A 22,908-nucleotide genomic window follows, 5' to 3' on the forward strand; every position below is an offset into this window, starting at 1 on the left:
TTGTTGTATATGACAACATAACCTAAGGGTGTAAGACTAAGAACCCCTTGTGATCGGAATGGGATATTTGTGTCTATTGCAAATTTGATTCTACACTCTCTTTGAAGATGGACCATAAAACCCCTTGATGAACCAAGGGCAGTAATGGATTGTTAAACTGCTTATTTCACAGCAAGTGAACAACAGTTCACAGTTATGATCAGATTCACTGAGATCAATCAGTCTCACTTGTCTTTGTGTCTAAGATTAAAATAATGAACACGTTGTACTTTCCCACACCAGTTGGTCAACTACTTAACAAAATCAAATTAACTCCTAACTATCCTCCTGCATACTCATCCTCTGAGCCTGGCCAAGCTTGCCCTTGCAGCTTTCTGTTTCAAGCCTGACTGACGTTGCACCCTTTGGTTGACCTGCCTGTCGACCTATGTCTCCGTCTGTTAACAACCCGAGGGAACCAGAGGTGCCCAACACAATGGGTCTGAGGCATTTATTGATAATTGATTGCAGAGACAGTTTAACAAATTGGTTATTATCTACAGCCCACGGGGAAACAACATCACTTTGATGGGACCATGTTTGGGGCAGATGGACTTTGTACCACAATCCGGCATTTAAACAATAGACAGCCTGGGCCGGCAGCCAGTGTATCCAGTCCCAGCCAATTCCCCTGTCCCAGTGCTGCACTCCCAGCTGGCTTGTGCCAGGAGGGCAATGTTTATCCATGTGGGAATTCAGAACATCTGTATCTCAGCAGCTATAAAAACCTAACACCTTGTTTCCTGTCCCTCTATCGCAGATTTAAACATTAAGAAATACATACTTTATCGGTCAGACACAGATCACAGTGACCTCGACCTGATTTGTGAAGCTTGTTCTCAGTACTATAAAACTACATGGACTTGGAGGTCACGTCATTTTCAGAATCAAGAGAAAGAAATAGCTTCTACTTTCAAATCTCAGCCTATCGATATAAACAGGATCTACTTTGGGAGTCGACTGGTGCCCACAGTGGGAAATTTTAATGGAAAGAACTTCAGTGTGAGGATTGTCCCTGTACTGTTTGACGATGCAGGAGCTTACACATGTTCTCTGCGATCACATAATTATGTGACGATTAAACTAATCACAGTTAAAGGTAAGAGACAGAATGTTGCCATTGTTTTCAATGATAAAATCATTGTTTAAAATCTAAATGATTTTCTTGTTTCCACAGTCACAGCTGAACCATCTGATGCAGTGACTGAGGGAGACACCGTTAACCTGACCTGCTCTGTCTCTGATGTCACTGAATCAATGAGACTTGTTTGGATCAATAGTGATGGCAAATCTGTTGCAGAGAAAATATTGAATGGACGGAATGGGGAAGAGAAATCACTGAGACTGATTCTTCAGAAAGCTGACAGAGACAGAGGGAACTGGATATGTGTTTTGTTTTATCAAAACGCACCCAAGGTTTTAATTCCATATTATCTGAAAGTTAACAGTAAGTGTCTCAGGTTTTTCCCTTTGTAACCTCCATAGAAAGCTCTCGTCACTTACTGCTCCTTTAATTATGAAAACCTTTTTCTCTGGTTGCTCTCCACGTTACTCAGAGTTCAAAATCATAAATGTTCGCAAAAGTCAGAATATACAACACAAAGCAATGGATAGGAGTTGAAGAGGTCTACACATCTTACTAAAACTCATTGGGGTCTATTCCACTCCTGTAAGGAACTTTTTAAATCTTTAATGCCCACCTGCCCACTGTAATAATCATCGGCAGTCCCTCGAAGCGAGGATGACTTGCTTCCACGCCAAAAAAGGATGAGTTCAATGAAGGACCGAATATTCCCGGTCCGGAACGACATCCTGAAGGGTGGAAGATGCCTGTGCATGGATTTTTTTAACATGGGGTGGCCGTTGCACACCACACGGGCTTGACAGAGCTAGGTCTTAGTCCAGTGGCAAGGGTTATCCAAGACGACAGGAGATCAGCTCTGCTGCCCGGACCCAGTGTGCACACATATTGCAGTGTGGGCTGGCCCGTGCTGCCCCTGGGCTCTCGCCTCTTCTGGGCCCCCAACTCATGCCTCTCCTGGGACCTGATCACGTCCCTCTACAATCTCTCGCTGCTCCTTTGCCCCGACCTCGCCACTCCTGCTGTACCTGCCCACGCTCCAATCAGCGACCTGGAACTTGATGATGTCACTCTTCGCTGCCGTCACCATCCTGCACCAGCTTGTGCTGCTCCCTGAAGTGGTATCCCTCCTCACTGCTCCCAAGGCCGCTCGTCACCACTGTTATGGCCCCGACCTGCCTCTGGTGTTCTCACGCAGCTCAGGCCTCCACGCTGCTCCTGAGGCCAAGGCCACTCGCCGCACCTTTTATGATGTAGTGCCAGAAGACTGGGGGATTTTTAATATAATACCTATATTTAAGAAGGGAGATTGAACATGTCCAAAGAATTATCGACCACTCAGCTTAACATCAGTGGTACGAAAAATAATGAAGAAAATAGAAGAACATCTAGAAACAAAAAATATAATTGTTGTGTATGGAGAAAGAGTCAGACTGAGCACTGTGAGCTCAAAATAAAGTGTGACCTTAGTCTTTTATTTCAGGTCTCCAGAGGCCGCTCCAACCTGTGAAGCCTCCTGAAATACCTGTGCTCCCAAAGGATTATGCGATCCCTTGGGACTACAGGGGATGAGCCCTCTGGTGGCTGTACAGTGTAAATAGAAGTCCACATATATAACAACGCTCCCCCCCAAAGTCAATAGTGCAACTATTTACACTGTGAGTCCATCTGGGGCCCTTCTTGCCCTGGTTGATCATCTCGGTGTGAAAGCTGATGTTGTTGAATCATTTGAAGGGCCCTACAGGGCTGCTGTGGATGATGGATTCTGCTTCGTGGTCAACCATGGTGCCGGTTGCCACTGGTGTGTGTGTTGGGGGATCAAAAAATATAGGGTCCAAGGTGGGTTGCTCAGGATAGTCCGTGAATCTGAGTTTGGTTTGGTCCAAGTGTTTCCGGTGAATGAGTTCATTTGAAAGTTTGACCCGAAACACCCTGCTCCCCTCTTTGGCCACGACAGTGCCGGGAAGCCATTTGGGACCTTGTTCATAATTTAATACAAATACAGGATAATTGACTTCAATCTCGCATGACACATTTGCGCTATCATAGTATGCACTTTGTTGAAGCCGCTTGCTCTCTACCTGTTCATGTAGATCAAGGTGAACTAACGAGAGCCTTGTCTTAAGTGCTCGTTTCATGAGCAGTTCAGCAGGTGAGATTCTAGCCTTCAGTTACACTCTTCAAGCCTTGCTTGATGGTTTGCACTGCTCTCTCTGCCTGACCATTGGACGCTGGTTGAAACGGGGCAGATGTGACATGTTTGATCCCGTTACGGGTCATGAATTCTTTGAACTTAGCAGTGGTAAAATATGGCCCGTTGTCACTCACAAGGACATCGAGTAAGCTGTGAGTGGCAAACATGGCCCGCAGGCTTTCAGTAGTGGCAGCGGATGTGCTAGCTGACATTATCTCACATTCAATCCACTTGGAGTACGCGTCTACAACCACAAGGAACATTTTACCAAAGAACGGGCCTGCATATTCGACATGCACCCTAGACCATGGTTTGGTGGGCCAAGACCATAAACTTAGTGGCACCGCCCTGGGTACATTGCTTAACTGCGAGCATGTATTACATCTGTGAACGCAGGACTCTAAGTCTGCATCGATACCGGGCCACCACACGTGGGAACTGGCTATCGCTTTCATCATTATTCTGCCTGGGTGGGTACTGTGAAGGTCATTGATGAAGGTGTCTCTGCCCTTCTTGGGGACCACTACCCGATTGCCCCACAGAAGGCTGTCTGCCTGTATAGACATTTCATCTTTGCGCCACTGGAACGGCTTTATCTCTTCCTGCATTTCCACTAGGATACTGGACCAGCTCCGGTGAAGCACACAGCTTTTGACTAGAGATAATAAGGGATCCTGGCTTGTCCAGGTTTTGATCTGCCGGGCAGTGATGGGTGATTGCTCACTCTCAAATGCTTCTATAACCATGGCTAGATCTGCGGGCTGCGCCATTTCCACCCCCGTGGTGGGCAATGGCAGCATATTGATAGCATCGGCCAGTTTTCTGTTTCTGGCCTGTGGCAGATGGCGTAGTTGTATGCGGAAAACGTGAGTGCCGATGTGTTGGAATTTATCGCTTTACTCTCGGAAAACAGGGTTATAAGGTATTGTATAGGGTATTGTACCCTATACAACTGTATAGGGTATTGGTGAGGCCGCACCTGGAGTACTGCGTGCAGTTTTGGTCACCTTACTTAAGGAACGATATACTAGCTTTGGAGGGGGTACAGAGACGATTCACTAGGCTGATTCCGGAGATGAGGGGGTTACCTTATGATGATAGATTGAGTAGACTGGGTCTTTACTCGTTGGAGTTCAGAAGGATGAGGGGTGATCTTACAGAAACTTTTAAAATAATGAAAGGGATAGACAAGATAGAGGCAGAGAGGTTGTTTCCATTGTTCGGGGAGACTAGAACTAGGGGGCACAGCCTCAAAATACGGGGGAGCCAATTTAAAACCGTGTTGAGAAGGAATTTCTTCTCCCAGAGGGTTGTGAATCTGTGGAATTCTCTGCCCAAGGAAGCAGTTGAGGCTAGCTCATTGAATGTATTCAAGTCACAGATAGATAGATTTTTAACCAATAAGGGAATTAAGGGTTATGGGGAGCGGGCGGGTAAGTGGAGCTGAGTCCACGGCCAGATCAGCCATGATCTTGTTGAATGGCGGAGCAGGCTCGAGGGGCTAGATGGCCTACTCCTGTTCCTAATTCTTCTGTTCTTATGTTCTTCTGTAAGTGGCTATGGTCAGTTTCCAATTCGAATTTTCCCAAACAGGTATTGATGCATTTTCTTTACCACATAGACACACTCGAATGCTTCTTTTTTAATCATGCTGTAGGCTCCCTCAGCTTTAGACAGACTTCTGGATGCATAAGCAACCGGTTGCAGTTTCCCACAATCATTAGCTTGTTGTAATACGCACCCGACACCATATGATGACGTATCACATGCTAGTACCAAACGCAAACATGGATCATACAACACAAGCAATTTGTTTGAGCATAACAATTTTCTCGCTTTTACAAAGGCATTTTCTTGGCTTTTGCCTCAAACCCATTCGCCCCCTTTTCGTAGTAAGACATGTAGTGGTTCGAGCAGGGTGCCGAGACCCGGTAAAAAGTTACCAAAGTAGTTCAAGGGTTCCAGAAATGACTGCAGCTCCATCATGTTCTGTGGACTCGGTGCGTTCTCAATTGCCTCCGTCTTTGCGTTGGTGGGCCTGATGCCATCCGCCCCAATCCTCCTTCCCAGGAACTCCATTTCAGGCACCAGGAAAATGCACTTTGAGTGTTTAACCTGAGCCCCCCGCGGTTGAGTCGACGAAGGACCTCCTCCAGTTTCTGCAGGTGCTCGACTGTGTTCTGACCTGTGACCAAGATGTCATGCTGGAAGACCACGGTGTGCGGGACCGACTTCAGTAAACTTTCCATGCTTCTCTCGAATATCACCACCGCTGATCGGATTCCAAATAGGCATCTGTTATAAACAAAAATACCTTTGTGCGTGTTGATGCAGGTGAGGGCCTTCGATGAATCCTCCAGTTCCTGTGTCATGTAGGCTGAAGTCAGATCCAGCTTTGTTTAAAACTTCCTCCTGCCAGTGAAGCAAAGAGGTCGTCGGCCTTTGGTAGTGGGCTAAGGTTCTGCAGGGAGAAATAATTGATAGTTACTTTGTAATCGCCACAGATTCTGACGGTGTCGTCTCCCTTGAGGACTGGGACACTAGAACTGGCCCACTTGCTGAACTCGATCGGTGAAATGATGCCCTCGCTTTGCAACCGGTCTAGCTCAATCTCTATTCTTTCTCTCATCATCTACGGTACTGCTCTCGCCTTGTGATGGATGGGTTGCGCCCCAGGAATTAGGTTGGTCTGCACTTTTGCTCTTTGGAATTTCCCGACGCCTGATTCGAACAGCGAAGGAAATTTGTTTAAGACCTGGCCACTTGAAGTGTCATCAGCAGACGATAGCATCGGACATCTTCCCGGTTCCAGCATATCTTTCCCAGCCAGCTCCTGCCGAGCAGCGTGGGACCATCACCCGTTCCACCCAGAGTGGTAGCTTGTGCACCGCTCCATCATAGGAGATCTTTACGGTAGCACTGCTGATTACATGATCAGTTATTTTGTGTAAGTTCTTAGTTTTGTGCGAACTGGAGTTAAGACTGGCCTTGAGGCCTTGTTGCACCACAACCTTTTGAAAGTCTTTTTGCCCATGATGGACTGGCTCATGCCCGTGTCCAGCTCCATTGACACTGGGAGTCCATTTAGTTCAACATTCAGCATTATCGGGGGACAATTCGTGGTGAATGTGTGCACCCCATGTACCTCTGCCTCCTCGATCTGAGGCTATGGATCCTCCGTGGATCGGTCCGCCGTCCTTTGCAACATCATGGTTTGCAGGTTTAACAGGCTTTGCAGCTCGCCTGCACACTCGTTGGAAGTGACCCATTGTTCCACAACTCTTGCAAACGTACTCTTTGAATCGGCATGAATGGAAATTATGATCACCCCCGCAGTGCCATCAAGGTATTAATGGCTTTGCATTCTTCATCCTTGATGCTGGACTCTGAGATATCTGCGGACGTGCAGCTGCAGGTATGTGTCACCTGCCCTGTATGTTACAATTCAAAAACAACATCACTTTGTTCACAGTACTTGTAGCAGCACTTGTGTACTGAGAGATTTGCTTCATATTTCACTGGTGGCAATGAACGCCTGGGCTATCATTATGGCCCTATTCAAGGTTGGGGTCTCCACAGTCAAAAGTTTGCGAAGTATGGTTTTGTGGCCAATTGCAAGTATGAAAAAGTCTCTGAGCATGTGCTCCAAATCTCCTTCAAATTCTCAATGCCCTGCAAGGTGTCTTAGCTCGGCAACATAACTCATCACTTCCTGGCCTTCAGACCTTTAGTAGGTGTAGAACTGATACCTCGCCATCAGAACGCTTTCCTTCAGGTTCAAATGCTCTCGGACCAGTGTGCACAAATCATTATATGATTTCTCCGTGGGTTTCGCTGGAGTGAGCAGATTCTTCATGAGGCCATACGTTGGTGCCCCACAGTTGCTGAGGAGGATCGCCCTTCGTTTGGCAGCGCTCTCTTCCCCATCTAGCTCGTTGGCCACGAAGTATTGGTCGAGTCGCTCCACAAATGTTTCCCAATCATCTCCCTCTGAAAATTTCTTCAGGATGCCCACTGTTCTCTGCATCTTTGAGTTCGCTATCTGTATCTTGTCACCAGTTGTAGTGTATGGAGAAAGAGTCAGACTGAACACTGTGAGCTCAAAGTAAAGTGTGACCTTGGTCTTTATTGCAGGTCTCGAGAGTGCCTCTCCAATCTGTGAAGCCTCCTTAAATACCTGTGCTCCCAAGGCATTATGGGATCCCTTGGGACTTCAGGGGATGAGCCCTCTGGTGGCTGTACAGAGTAACTACAAGTCCACATTTTTAACAATAATAATGAATGTCAATTATGATTTCAAAAGGGAAAATCTTGCTTGACCAACCTCACTGAATTTTTTGAAGAGGTAACAAATAGCGTAGACAAGGGTAATGTAATAGATGCAATTGACCTAGATTTTCCAAAGGTCTTTGATAAACTACCACATAATAGACTAATGAATAAGGACAGAGAATGCAGCGTTGGGATGGAAAGCTAGCTGGCTTTGAGACAAAAAGTAAAGATGAGAGGTAAAGGGTAGCTATTCGCAGCGACAGAAGGATCAGTGCTGCGACCACTGTCGTTCGCAATTTATATTAATGATTTAGACTTTGGAATCAAAAACACAATTTATAAATTTGCGGATGACACGAAATTGGGGTGGGGGGGGCGGGGTGCAGGTGGGGAGGGAGATAGTCAATACTGAGGAAGAATGCAAAAAATTACAGGAGGACTTTAATAAACTTGCAGAATGGGCATATAATTGGCAAACTATATTAAGACTAGATACCAGTAACATAGCGGTTTTCTTTTCCATCCAGTGTTGCTATGGTGGGTAATGATGGAAAATGTGGTGCCTTATGTCACTCTGTCCCTGGCACGTATTTGAATGTGACCCACACTTGACCAATGTCACTTCTGGATCGAAATCTTGGAAGTGGCAGCAATTTTCCACAGGAATGATACGATGGGAATGATTAGTCAGAGAATGATTGGTCGGGGAATGATAGAAAAGGCTGTCCAGCTGACATATTGTCCCAGATCCATGTGAAATCAGACTGGGAAATGAGCAGAAATAATTAGTTTGCCATTTACTTTGATAATGTTAACTTTATAGCTCTGGAAGCTACAGCTCCAGGTTTCTTGTTTTGCAGTAAATTTGCCCTGAATTGCACCCAGCAATAGAGTCGGGAATCTGAGTGCACCGGACTCCCACACTCAGTTGCATGCAACTTATATTGGTCAATATTGGACAACTCTCTGAAAATCCATACAACCAATTGCCTACAATTGCTTAAAAACCTGTTATATCTCTAACTTTTTCCAGTTCTGATGAAGGTTCATTGACCTGAAACGTTAACACTGTTTCTCTCTCCACAGATGCTGCCTGACTTGCTGAGTATTTCCAGCATTTTCTGTTTTTATTTCAGGAAATTCTGATGCAGTGCTATTCAGGTACAAAACAGTAGCACAGGATTTGCATCCATTGTTCCTGTGCATGGTGCCCATTTCTCAGGTGCTATTTCTGGTAATGTGTCATGCGACTGGATTAATTAATGATCTCATAGTAAAGGATCCTCTTGGACGAGTGATCACAGCATGGTAGAATTTCAAATTCAGTTTGAGGGTGAGAAAACTCGGTCTCAACCTAGTATCCTGAACTTAAATAAAGGCAATTATAAAGATATAGAGGCATAGTTGGCTGAAGTGGATTGGGAAAATAGATTAAAGGGTAAGACGGTAGTTAAAAAGTGGCAAATATTTAAGGAGATATTTCATAATTTATGAAGAAAGGTTGAGTAGGTTCAGCATATACTCATTTGGAGTTTAGAAGAAGGACAGTTGATCTTATTGAAACATATAAGATTCTGAGGAAGCTTGACAGGGTAGATGCAGATAAGATGATATTCCTCATGGGGGTATCGGGAACAAGGGGGCATAGTTTCAGAATAAGGGGTCGCCCTTTTAAAACGGAAATGTGGAGGAATTTCTTCTCTCAGAGGGTCATGTATCTTTGACATTCTCTACTCCAGGGAGTTGTGGAGGCTGGCTCATTGAATTTAAGGTGAAGATAGACAGATTTTTGAATGATGAGGTAGTCAAGGGTTATGGGCAGTGGGCAGGGAAGTGGAGTTGATGCCAAGATCAGATCAACCATGATCTTATTGAATGGTCGATCAGGTTCAAGGGGCCAAATGGCCTACTCCTGGACCTATTTCTTATGTTCGTATGTATTTCGATGCTAAGTGCAGTCCAATCACCCCTTAAATATTTGAAAATATTTTCCTTTGGTGTCCCATCTTGTGCACAATGTCCTACCTGAGACAGTGCATAAAGTTAGCCTATTTCCAGGACATTCCCAAAGGAGCCCTCCAACCTGCCACAGGGGGGGGGGGGTGCATGAGATGCGTTGTAGCCACTGTATCTTTTCATGCTCCCTGGGGAATGCTCATCCACACTTTTCCCACCTCCTTCTGAAACCTGGACAAAGATCGTATATTTGGTTTGTGGCACATCATGGTCACAATCTCATTCCATGGTCGTGTCTTGCTGCTCTAATATGCATTGTGGGGCCATTAATGAGGAAGCACTGTCATGGATTAATTCTTGCTCAAAATTATGGCCAGGAATATATTGTACAAATTCTCTGTCTGTTTTCTCCTCTTCCCTCTGCTCCTCCCATGTTGGGGTAGATCCTGACTTTGTGCGACAGTGCAAAACGGGTGATAGCGAGTCAGCAGCCTGTTTTACATCTCTCTCCATTTTTATTCCCATCCATTTTACACTATCGCACTGAGTCAGGATCTACCCCACTGAGTGCAGTTCTTGTTCAAGTAGCCGTTATTCAAGTATAAGCCTAGACAATCAGTATCATTCACCTATTGTACAGCGGGAAGCTTCACAGCGCAATCGGATCCTTTACTTACCCGTCATCTGCCCACATCTCCTTCCCAGAAGGAATCACCGGATTGAAACCAGGAACTAGAACTCTGTGTGATTTCCCTCCTGTCCCTAACTGAAGGGCACTGAGGACAGTTGTAGCTCCAATGTTCCTGAGTGAGGTCAGTGAACTTGGATCAGGAATGAAATCTGGGACTTTCTGGCCTGTATGGCTTAATGGTAAATCAGACAGTAGGTTTATCCACTGGGTCATTAACGGAGCTTATTTTTTTTAGATGATAACCTATAAACTAAACGTGAAATCTATGCTTATTCTTCTGACAGATGATTACACTTTTAAACACATGAATGCTGTTATTTTCGGGAGTCTGGCTCTTCTCCCCATCATTATCCTGGCAGTGGTGCTGTGTCTGAGAAAGCGCAAGGTTGCGGGTAAGATATGGAAATTGCTGCAAACTATTTTAGGTTTCACACGTTATAAAATGTGAACGTGGCACATGATTCCAAAAATTAGGAATGACAATTATATCATGTTTTGAAATTAAACACTCTAATTCGCTCAGGTTGGAACATTTCCTGATGTTGACACATTCCACTCTTCTTCTCCCACGAAGGCAGTGACTCACTGTTTGACCCCACCAGCTCCTTTCCTCCTTGCAGCTGCCACCAATTTCCTTGCCCCTGCTTCAGTGGATTGACAATCGCGACAGCGTGGTGTTAGGACAAATGTGGGGGATGAAATATAGAGCGGGAGCTGGCGAGAGGAGGGCGGAGAGCTCGAGCCAGGGGACCTGCACTCAGTGACTGCAGCCTCTCTCCCTTCTCAGTGAGTGGGGGCCTGGTGCTCAGCAGCTGTCCCCGTCATCGCACAGACGGCCAGGAACGTTACACCTGATAGTTTTTAAACCCCGGAGGTTATTTAAGGCAAACCCCTTGAAACCTTTTTGCGGACCCTTGGTTGAGAACCCCTGCTATACAACCTATGCAACAGGGTCACAGTTCAATAGCAACAACAACCTACATTGATGTAGCACCTTTAAAGTAGTTAACCATCCCAAGGCACTTAGCAGGACCGTTACAAAACAAAATTTGGCAATGAGGCACAAAAGGAGATATTAGAACAGATGAAAAAGGTAGGTTTTAAGGAGCCTGTTAAATGGGAGAGGTAGAGAGTTAGAGAGGTTTGGGGATGAATTCCAGACCTCAGGGCCTTGGCAGCCAAGGGCACAGCCGCCATAATGGAGCGATGAAAATCTGGGATGTATAAGAGGACGGAATTGGAGCAGCACAGAGATCTCGGCAGGTGGTGGTGGTTACTGAGATGGAGAGGGACAAGACCATGGAGGGGTTTTAAAACAAGAATGAGGATTTTAAAATCGAGGCATTGCAGGACTGAACATAATTTAGGTTACAATTTAGATGTGTGTTCTGTATATTTTCTCAGTTATCTTTGAGACCAGGGGAAACATAATTTGAGACATTTAGTAAGTAAGTGGATGAAAACAATAGAGCCAACACATGGTCTAGGGGAGTGAATGGGTTTAATGGCTGAATGATCTTCGTGTTCCATACTTTCTGCACTTGTGTTGGTTACATTTGGTAATGAAAATATTTGAAAAGCACAGGGATAAGCCAATATCTTATAATATTCTCTCGAGCTCCATTTATTTTCTAACCATGAAATGTAAGATGTTGAGTTGAATAATGTTGATTATGTCGTAGAGTTCTTCCCCAGATTGCCTTGAAGGAATTTCAGTTTTCTTTCCTTAGAAATGTACCTCGGGTTATTGATCTCGAGATAGAGAGAGGGAGACAAAATTAATTTGAGAATGTTCAGGGGAGTTCAACCTGTACATAAAGCATTGAATGGAGGAAACTTGATTCTCTGAATGACCACTTCTTCTGATTGTGATCGTGGCGGAGGTACGGTAAATATTTGGTGCAGAGGTGCGGTGAGAGAACTTGGCGGAGGTGCGGCGAATATTTGTGGCGGAGGTGCGGCAAATGGGGGTATGGGGCCCACACTGTGATATGTGCGCACACTAGGTCTGTGCAGCAGAGCAGGTCTTCAGTCATCCTGGTTAACCCTTGCCACTAGATAAAGGCCTAGCTCTGTCAAGCCCATGTGGTGGCTGATGTGCAACGGTCACCACACGTTAAAAAAATCCACGCACAGGCATCTTCCATCCCCTGGAGTTCAGAACTGGAATATCGAATCCTTCATTGAAACATCTGCAAACTCATCCCTTTTGGTGTGGAAGCAAGTCGTTCGAGGGACCGCCTATGTTGATGATATTTTTTGTACTTTTTTAAATATTTATGCATAAATGTTAATGGCCCTGATTTTGCTGCACTAATAAAGGTGAGGCTATTCATGCTCGCCATTATTGCTGGTTAAAACTGACAGCAACTTCTAGTGTCCGCACATGAACAGTTAAACGCGGAAATCCAAAGTTGCTGTCAGAGATACCCTGCTCCTCCACAGGGTGCACTGTTGCAGCCTTTGGAATTTGCACAAAGGTCACTGTCGTGTCGTGAACTTATGCTAATTACCTAATATTATCTCACTAAAGACTGATGAAAAGATTAAAGGGCCTAAATTGTGTACTGCCCCGTTTGGGGGCAGTAACAGCCTCGAGGTGGGAGTTCCTGCTCCAGGCGCGGAAGTCACGCCTCATGACCTATATTCGGCTTACCGCCCCTGAGAGCAAAATATCGCACTCCACTTGCGCTGTGGGGTGTGAGTGGGTCGGAAGCGCTACGATGTGGGACGCGTAGCGGTGCCGCGTGGCTAGGGCGTTGTCCATCATTAATGGGGAATGCCAAGCTGTCGACTCTGCGGGCGGGTAACGGGTCCATCCCTGGACCATTAGGGTGCAGGGTGCCTGTGTAAAAAGTCGTTTATGCCCTGCTACCACCGGGGGCACTAACGAGAGGCACAAATTACCCAAATTACCCCCCAATCTTATTTAATCAGGTGAACTGAGATTTAACAACATAGAATGTCACAATTATTGCTGAACAAACCCTCTGGCACCGAGAAAACAATTTTACAAATATAGAGTGTCACACCCTCAGAATAAATTAATGTTACAGATTTTTTTTTTGAATTAACATACTACTTAAAGTTTTTGTGTTTTTCTATCAAAGTTTCTCCATTAATCCCACATGTATGTCCCAATCTGTATTTTGCTTTCTATACAATGATTTAAATGTAAATTATATTTCCTTTTTTTTACTTCCTGCTCTGCTGTCGATGAGGGTTCTTCATTCTGATTGGTTGATCAACCTCCCTGCTGCTTTCCCTCCTCACAGACTCCTCAGATCCCCAGTAGAGGGCGCTGATTTCAAACTGGCTTTGGAAAGGAGGCAGTCTGTGCTCTTAAGCCGCAAAAACTTTGTGGGCAGGCATTTCGAGGTGAACTGCGAGTGTTATTCCTTCACCGCTGACTGCAAAATCTGGGCCATTATTGTATTTACCCAATGACTCAGTGTGTTCATTATGTTGTCTGAGCTGAACAGAAAGAAACACACATTTATGGAGCACTTTTCATGACCTAAGAACACAAGAACACAAGAAATAGGAGCCTGGCCCCTCGAGACTGCTACTCCATTTAATAAGATCATGGCTGATCTGATCATGGACTCAGTTCCACTTCCCTGCCTGCTCCCCATAACCCTTTATTCCTTTATCACTCAAAAATCTCTCTATATATTCAATGACCCAGCCTCTACAGCTCTCTGGGGCAGAGAATTCCACAGATTTACAACTCTCTGAGAGAAAAAATTCCTCATCTCAGTTTTAAATGGGCGGCCCCTTATTCTGAGACTACACCACATAGTTTTAATTTCCCCTCTGAATGAAAATATACTCTCTGCATCCAACTTGTCCAGCCCTCTCATTATCTTATATGTTTCGATAAGATCACCTCTCATTCTTCTGAACACCATTGAGTAGAGACCCAACCTACATAACCTATCTTCATAAGTCAACCCCTTCATCTCCGGAATCAACCTAGTGAACCTTCTCTGAACAGCCTCCAATGCAAATATATCCTTCCTTAGATATGGAGACCAAACTGCACGCAGTACTTTAGATGTGGCCTCACCAATACCCTGCACAGTTGTAGCAGGACATCTCTGCTTTTATACTTCATCCCCCTTGCAATAAAGGCCAACATTCCATTTGCCTTCCTGATTACTTGCTGTACCTGCATACAAACTTTTTGTGTTTCATGCACAAGGATCCCCAGGTCCCTCTGTACTGAAGCACTTTAGAATTTTTCTCCATTTAAGTTATAATCTGCTTTTCTATTTTTTTCTGCCAAAGTGGATAACCTCACATTATACGCCATCTGCCAAGTTTTTGCCCACTCACTTAGCCTGTCTATATCCCTTTGCAGATATTTTGTGTCCTCCTCACAATTTGCTTTCCTACCCATCTTTTTATCATCAGCAAACTTGGCTACATCACACTCAGTCCCTTCATCCAAGTCATTAGTATAGATTGTAAATAGTTGAGGCTCCAGCAAAGATCCCTACGGCAACCCACTAGTCGCTGTTTGTCAACCGGAAAATGGCCCATTTATCCCGACTCTCTGTTTTCTATTCGTTAACCAATCCTCTATCCATATTAATATATTACCCCCAATCCCGTGAGCTTTTATCTTGTGCTGTAACTTTTTCTGTGGCACCTTATCGAATGCCTTCTGGAAATCCAAATACATCATGTCCACTGGTTCTCCCTTATCCACCCTGCTCGTTACATCCTCAAAGAACTCCAGCAAATTTGTTAAACATGATTTCCCATTCATAGCTGATTCTGCTTAATTGACTTATGCTTTTCCAAATGTCCTGCTACTGCTTCTTTAACAAAGGACTCCAGCATTTTACCAACCACAGATGTTAGGCTAACAAATCTATAGTTTCCTGCTTTCTGTCCTATCCTTTTTTAAATAGGGGCATTACATTTGCAGTTTTCCAATCTGCTGGGACCTCCCCAGAATCCAGAGAATTTTGGTAGAATACAACCAATGCATCCACTATCTTTGCAGCCATTTTTTTTAGGACACTAGGATGCAAGCCATCAAGTCCAGGGGACTTGTCTGCTTTTAGTCCTATTATTGTATTGAGTACTTCTTCTTTAGTGATAGTGATTGTTCCTCCCTCCCTATAGTCCCTTGATTATCCACTATTGGGATGTCTTCTACTGTGAAGACCGACACAAAATATTTGTTCAAAGTCTCTGCCATTTCCCTGTTCCCCATTACTAATTCCCACGCTCATACTCTAGGGGACCAACATTTACTTTAGTCACTCTTTTTCTTTTTATATATCTGCAGAAATTCTTACTATCTGTGTTTATATTTTGTGCTAGTTTACTTTCATAATCTATCTTACCTCTTTTTTTTGTCATTTTTTGCTGGCTTTTAAAAGTTTCCCAATCCTCTGGCCTCCCACTAGTCTTGGCCACATTGTATGCCCTTGTTTTCAATTTGATACCATCCCTTATTTCCTTAGTTAGCCACGGATGGATATCCCTTCTCTTACAACCTTTCCTTCTCATTGTGATATATTTTTGTTGAGAGTTATGAAATATCTCCTTAAATGTCGCCACTTCTCATCAACCATCCCACTCTTTAATCTATTATCCCAGTCCACTTTAGCCAACTCTGCCTTCATACCTTTGTAGTCTCCTTTATTTGAGCTGAGGACACTGGTTAGAGATCCAACTTTCTCACCCTCCAACTGAATTTGAAATTCAACCATGTTATGGCCACTCATTCCTAGAGGATCCTTTAGTAGGAGATCGTTTATTAATTCTGTCTCATTACACAGTTCCAGATCTCAGATAGCCTGCTCCCTGGTTGATTCCGCAACATACAGTTCAAGGAAATTATCCCGGATACACTCGATGAACTCTTACTCAAGGCTACCCTGGTCAATTTGCTTTGTCCAATCAATATGAAGGTTAAAATCGCCCATGATTATTGCCGTTCTTTTTTTAGAAGCCTCCATTATTTCTTGATGTACTCTCCATCCAACAATGTAGCTACTGTTAGGGATGTTTAGACTACACCCACCAGTGACGTTTTGCCCTTATTATTCCTTATCTAAAGATGTCTCAAAGCCAATGACTTTTTAGATGTCAGCACTGTCATAAAGTAGGAAATGCGGTAGCCAATTTACACACGTCAAGCTCCTGTAAAAAGCAAAGTATTGATTAAGGAATAAATATTGACCAAGGTAACAGGAGTACTGCCCTGCTCTTTTGCAAATGGTGCCATGGAGTATTTTACGTCTACCTAAGAGGACATATCTTCCAAACGATGATACCTCCAACTGTGCTGCATTCCCTTAATACTGCACTGGAGTGTCAGCCTCTCCCCGGTCGCCAGACTTTCCCCCAGAACCCGCGCGTAGTCACCCCCCAGGACGTTCCAGAACGCCCTGTGGAACTCCACGGTCAGCCCGTCCAGCCCCGGGGATTTTACCCTCGAGAGCCGGTCGAGGGCACCGGTCAGCTCTGCCAGGCTTAGCGGAGCTTCCAAATTTTCGGCGCCCTCCGGGCTGACCTTCGGCAGGTCCTCCCACAAAACCTTACGCGCTTCCTCGCTGGACGGATCCGGAGAGAACAGAGCCCCGTAATATTCACGTGCCCTGTTGTTGATGCCCTCCGGATCCGAGACGAGAGAGCCGTCGTCGGCCAGCAGCGTCAAGAGCTGCTTACGGACACTCTGCCTTTTTTCCAGCGAGTAGAAGAAGGGGGAGCCGCGGTCCAGATCCCGCAGGAACCGGATCCGCGACCTCACGAACGCGCCTCGGGACCCGACGAGCTGCAGATCCTTCAGCGCGGCCTTCTTCGCTTCGTACACCGTCCGCAGGGCCGGGTCCTGGACGACTTGACCGAGACGGGATTCCAGGTCGAGCACCTCTTTTTCTAGGCGCCCGACTCTGGCCGCCCGCCTCTTGGTCGACCCCCTCGCGTACTCTTGACAGAAGACGCGGACGTGAGCCTTGCCCACGTCCCACCATAGCCTCAAGGAGGCGAAGCCCCCCTGCTTCCTTCTCCAGTCGGACCAGAATCGACGGAACGAGTCCTGGAACCGCACGTCCTCCAGCAGTCGGTTGTTAAAGTGCCAGTACGCGGACCCCATCCTCGCGCGGAGCGAAGCGAGCTCCGCCCACACCAGGTGGTGGTCCGAACACGGCACCGGCCGCATAGAGGCCGCCGGGATGCAGGAAACGTACGCCCGAGACACGTAAAGGCGGTCGACTCTGGACCATCCTACTCCAGGCCTCACCAGACTTCCACCAAGTCGAAGGACCCGACCAGGTCCCTCAACTTCTCCAACGCCGTCATGCACTGCGGGGCACCGGAGCAGTCCCTTGCCTCGAGGGTGCAGTTAAAATCCCCCCCGAGGACAATGCAGTCGCCGACGTCGACGGAGCCAAGAAGAGCGGACACCTCTTCAAAGAAGCGCGTTTGCTGTGGGCCGGGCTGAGGGGCGTACACGTTCACGAGATGGAGCGGCACGTCCCCCAGGCGAACCGTTACGTGCAGCAAGCGGCCTGGCATGGGCTCCTCGATCCCCAAGATCTCCGGCTCAAAATGCGGGCCCAGCAAGATGGCCACCCCACTAGAAATGGCGGTGAGGTGGCTCATGCGGACCTCTCCTTGCCATTCCAGGAACCACGTGGCTTCATCTCCCGGAACGGTGTGGGTTTCTTGCAGGAAGCACACCGCATATTTCCCCTCCCGCAGGAGCGAAAAATTGTCAAATCTACGGCGTGTCCCTCTGCCGCCGTTGATGTTGAGGCTGGCTATGGTTATCTTCATGGCAAAAGCATAGTGCAACCTCTACCTTAACCTATTGTGGGGGAGGGAGCGGAGTCTTTTGTTGAACTCCGCTCCCTCCGCAGCCCAGCGAGGAGTCCCTTGAGCTCGCGCAGCTCAAGGTGTTGCTCCTTTGTCAAGGGCCCGCCCGCGGCCAAAGTTTTAGCGGCGGCGCGGACGGACCCCTTGATCAGCTCTGGCTCAGACCATTTTTCCAGGGCCAGTCGGGTTTGGTCGCAGTGACCCCGGCTCTGGGCCAAAAAGTCCCGGAGTTCCTTTGCAGGAATGAGGAGGGCCTCAGCGGCGGCCGCAAGCAGATCCACCGCCTCCCTGGCGGTGGTCTCTAGTTCTTCTCCCGCGTCCCCCACCGAGTCCCCGTCCTCCTCCGGGAGGTGGCCGCCAGCAGCCGGCCCATCGACCGCACAAGGTACGGCAAATGACCCGGCCGCTCCAACCGGCCCTGGCTCTGCCCCGATCCCACCCCCAGGATCGTCGGCAGAGGAGTCCCCACTGGGCTCATTTAAAAATGGTGCTGGGTCAGGAAACGACAGCGGAAGGGGTTCCCCCTCTGCCCCAGGAACCGGGGAACAAGGAGAGACCCGGCCATAGGAAATCCCCAGGCTCCCCAAGTGCTCCAACTCCAAAGTAAGGGGCGAGGGTGGGTGTTCCTCCCCCTCCCCGCTGCTACCCCCCGGCCCAGCATGTACAGTTTCATAAAAAATCTTAATTTCGGTTTATGCCGGGTCGAGCAAATCCCGCGGGAAGTTGGGTATTGGCTGGGCGGGCTCAGGTTTGGCCTTTTTGGCCCCGCCCGCCTCAGTCCCCAGGACGTCCGGCCCGGCGGCAATGCATTCCTCCGCGATCCCCACGCCCCCCACAACAGGCAGATCTTCCATGCCATCCCCGGGAGGCAGAGGCTGGGCAGCCTCGACTGTCTCACCCTCCCCGGGGACAGACTCGTCCCGCCTACGGCGCTGCTTGGGGGCGCTGGTGGGGGACGCGGGACACGCGGCGGGCACCGACTCCTCCGCGGAGGGATGTTGTTCCCCCTCCGCCTCAATGGAGCGGCGCCTCCTTTTGTTGCTGGGGGTGCGCTGAGGCAGGGAGACCTCCATGTCTGCCGAGGCCTCCCGCTCCGCACCCCCCTTTTCCTTTTCTTGCCCGCGCCCGGGCCCCTCCGCGGTATTGGTCAAGGGCTCAGGCACGGCCTCAGGGCACCCCACGCTCGCCGGTGGCTGGGTTGGGCTGAGCGCGGTGGTCAAACTTTCTGGTGCACCGAGGGGACCCGCCTCTAGATGTTTCGCCTTGTTCCGCGCCTTCTTTCCGGTCGGATGCTCTCCCTCCCCCCCGCCGGAGGCCCTGAAAACAAAGGCCTCCGACGATGCCCGCGCACCTACGGCTCCCGGCACGCGGACGCAACTAGGGGGAGGGGTGGCGGCGGCGCCAGCCTTGGCCGCCTTCGGTGGTTTGGCGGCCTTGGAGGCAGGGCAGTTCTTACGAACATGCCCCACCTCCCTACGGGCATGGCACCGCACGCCGTCTGACGTCCAGAAGACGCGGTAGGCAGTCCCCTCGTGCACCACATTAAAGTGCCCTTCCGTCGTGTCCTCCCGCGCCAGCCGGACAAAGAGCTGGCGGCGGAAGGAGAACACGTGGCGCAGGCTGCTCTCCCTGAGGCCGAGCGGTATGGGGTTGATCCCCGACCTTACCTCCCCCAGTTGTTGTAGGTGAAGGAGGAGGAGCTCAACGGGAACAAAGGGCGGGACGTTCGACACGATGACCCTCTGCGCGGTGGCCTCGAGAGGATCCACCGGCAGGAACGTCCCGCCCACCGTGAGCCCCTTTTCGAGGGCCAGGGACACCGCCCGCTCCGACCCCAGGAAGAACACAGCCTTCCCAGACATCTTGGAGGCTGCGACAATGGCCGAGGGGCCGACTACCCCAGCCATCGCCCGCACGCACTCCTCGATGCTCATTGTGGGGTGAGTGTAGCTCTTGACCCCGTGTTTCCTGGTTATAAGTCTGAATGGTGGCAGGGCAGCGGGTGGCGCAGGAGGTGCCGTGGAAGCGGTTGCCACCTGCGCATATGTCCTTGCTGGCCCTGCCACCGGCGTGGATGGGGTAGCCATCACGGGGTCCCTTTAAGGGCTACACCCACCCCAAAGTCACAGGCCTTAATGGTCTTGATTGGCCTCGTTTGATAAGACTGAGCAGAGGAGCTCTTAACGAGGCACACCTCTCCCCTAGTTGACAATGGGAAGGGGCCTTGCTCCTTCCGCTCAGTTGTTTTATTTTTATTTATTTTTTTTTAAATTTGGAGTAAAGGGCTCTCAGAGAGAGAGGGGAGAGACAGAGAGAGATAGAGTAAGGGGGTGTGGGAAAGAGGGAGGCTGCGAGGGCAGGTCTCCCCTCACAGCAATGGGTGGGTGCACTCCCCAGATGGCAAAAAACAAAACAAAGCACAGTCTTTGGGGTGGTCTTCGGGTGGGGGGAGAAGATGTCTTCACCTGGGGCAGCTAGAGCCAACCAGGCACACACTCCCGACGATGTTTAAAGGGTACTTAAAGAATCTTCAGCCTGGTAGCTCCAGCTATCCCAGGCTAGGCAATGGGGGGGGGGGGGTGCTTCATTTGTGTGTGGGGCCTAGTTGTAAGCAAGGCCCCCACACACACTTCCACACACACACACCCCCTGCGATGTTCCGGCCCTCGAGTGGACTTCTTTCCTCCCCCCACCAATACAACAAAGTCTTTTAGGGGGAATGCACCAAAACACACCCACCTTTGGTTGTTGAAATTTCTCCCTCCTTCCACACTGGATGGTGTTCTTTTTCCTCTCTCTCCAACTCTCTGTAGCAGTAATAAGATGGTTGAATTTGCAGCTCTCCTCCTCTCTCTCTAGATGGATTAGAATTGTAGAAAGCCCCTTCCCTCCTTCTCTTCCTGGGCTGTTCTCAGGGCTCTCCAGGCAGGAGCTAAGGTTGGTAGTTGCTCCTCTCACTGCGCAGGACACGCCTCCACTGCTCCACAATTGGCCCTTGTGCATGAAACTCTTTTTGGAGTTTATCTGCAAAACAAAAAACATTAAACCATGCCACCCGACCAGGGTGACACACCAGACATTTACAAGGCCCTTTTTTTTTTTTTCTCCTTTTTTGGTTTTTTTTTTGTGTGTTTTTCTTTTTTTTGTTTTTTTTTGGGCACTAAAATCACAATTTTTCCCCCGTGCCCCCTATAAAAGGGAAGATGGACACTAAAAGCACTGGCAATTAAAACAAATTAAACTTTAAAACGTAAAATCAAATTAAGATTTGGTTGCCGGGCGTGATGATGCACTCCAGTCCCTCCGGTGCCCACCTCTCGCGGAAGGCCGCGAGCGTACCGGTGGACACCGCGTGCTCCATCTCCAAGGACACCCTGGACCGGATGTAAGAGTGGAAGAGAGGCAGGCAGTCAGGTTGAACGACCCCCTCGACCGCCCGCTGCCTGGACCGGCTGATGGCACCCTTGGCCATGCCCAGGAGCAGTCCTACGAGGAGGCCTTCGGACCCACCCGCTCCCCTCCGCATAGGGTGCCCAAAGATCAGGAGAGTGGGACTGAAGTGCAGCCAGAATTTCAGGAGCAGCCCCTTCATATAATGGAACAGGGGCTGCAACCTCGTGCACTCAATAAAAACATGGAACCCGGACTCCTCCAGACCGCAGAAATTGCAGGCGGCCTGGGAGTCCGTGAACCGGCTTAAAAATTTATTGCACGGCACTGCTCCGTGCACCACCCTCCAGGCCAAGTCCCCGACGAATAGTGGGAGGACCCCTGCGTAGAGTGCCCTCCATCGGGGACCCCCGCCTCCTCCGGACGGCAGGATGGTACGCCATGGCGTGTCCGGACAGCAGGCGAGGATGGCAAAGTTGAGAGTGTGCAGGAGCAGCCCGTACAGGAAACCCCTCTGCGCGGAACTGAAGGGCACGGAGGGGATTTCCCTGAGGCGGCTAAAGTTGTGAGGCGCCGGCCCCCGAGGGAGGTTCCGGGGTTTGGCGCCAATGAGAAATTCCATCCGGACGGGGGTCAGTTCAGACGGGATCTCCCCACGTGCTTGAGCCTCCTCGATGCACCTAATGGAGTCAGGGCCCAGAGCTGTTTTTAGCGACTCGATGGCATCGGCCGCCATCCAGCCCGCTCCTCCGCCATCGAGCAGGTCCCTGACCCTGGTCACCTCACCAGCCACAGCCCTCTCTTCCGACTGCCACATAAAACCTCGGTCGTGGAGGTACGGATTCCCGAGCAGCGGCTCCTGCAGGACAGCCGCCACTCCAGCCGGCGGAGAGCTGCGCTTGGTGGAGACTTTGTTCCAGACCCTGATGAGGTCCCTGTAAAAGACGGGCAGCTCCCGGAGGGCGGTCCTGACACCTCCCAAGTTCACAAACAGGAGCTGCATGTCGTAGTTGAGGTCGCGCTGCTGGCGGAAGAAATACGTCGCCAGAGCGCACCACCTTGGAGGGGGCTCGACGTAAAGGTATCTCTGCAGGGTCTGAAGACGGAAAGTTGCGAGCTGGGCGCTGACGCACACCAACGACTGACCGCCCTCCTCAAGCGGGAGACTCAAGACCGCAGCAGAGACCCAGTGCTTCCTGTTGTTCCAGAAGAAGTCCACCAGCTTCTTCTGTATCTTGGCGACAAATGCAGGGGGAGGGGTCAAAGTGACCCGCCGGTACCACAACATTGCGGCCACCAGCTGGTTTATGACTAGCGCTTGACCCCTGTAGGACAGCACTCAGAGCAGTCCTGTCCAGCGCCCTAGGCGAGCGGCGACCTTGGCCTCCAGCTCCTGCCAGTTCGCCGGCCAGGCTCCCTCGTCGGGGCTAAGGGAGACTCCCAGAT

At 49.0% G+C, this 22,908-nt stretch overlaps 1 protein-coding gene across 1 annotated transcript in view; it reads left to right on the plus strand.

Moving 5' to 3' along the window:
- LOC139262019 (uncharacterized) overlaps positions 1-22,908 on the plus strand; it is a 99,463-nt gene that overhangs the window by 41,913 nt on the left and 34,642 nt on the right. Inside the window, exons 7-9 of the mRNA XM_070877183.1 lie at positions 800-1,138; positions 1,217-1,486; positions 10,518-10,625. Coding sequence (XP_070733284.1) covers positions 800-1,138; positions 1,217-1,486; positions 10,518-10,625 — 717 coding nt within the window. The remainder of the gene's footprint in view (positions 1-799; positions 1,139-1,216; positions 1,487-10,517; positions 10,626-22,908) is intronic.

Source organism: Pristiophorus japonicus, chromosome 4 (assembly GCF_044704955.1).
Source record: "Pristiophorus japonicus isolate sPriJap1 chromosome 4, sPriJap1.hap1, whole genome shotgun sequence".
In the NCBI taxonomy this organism is placed as follows: Eukaryota; Metazoa; Chordata; class Chondrichthyes; family Pristiophoridae; genus Pristiophorus; species Pristiophorus japonicus.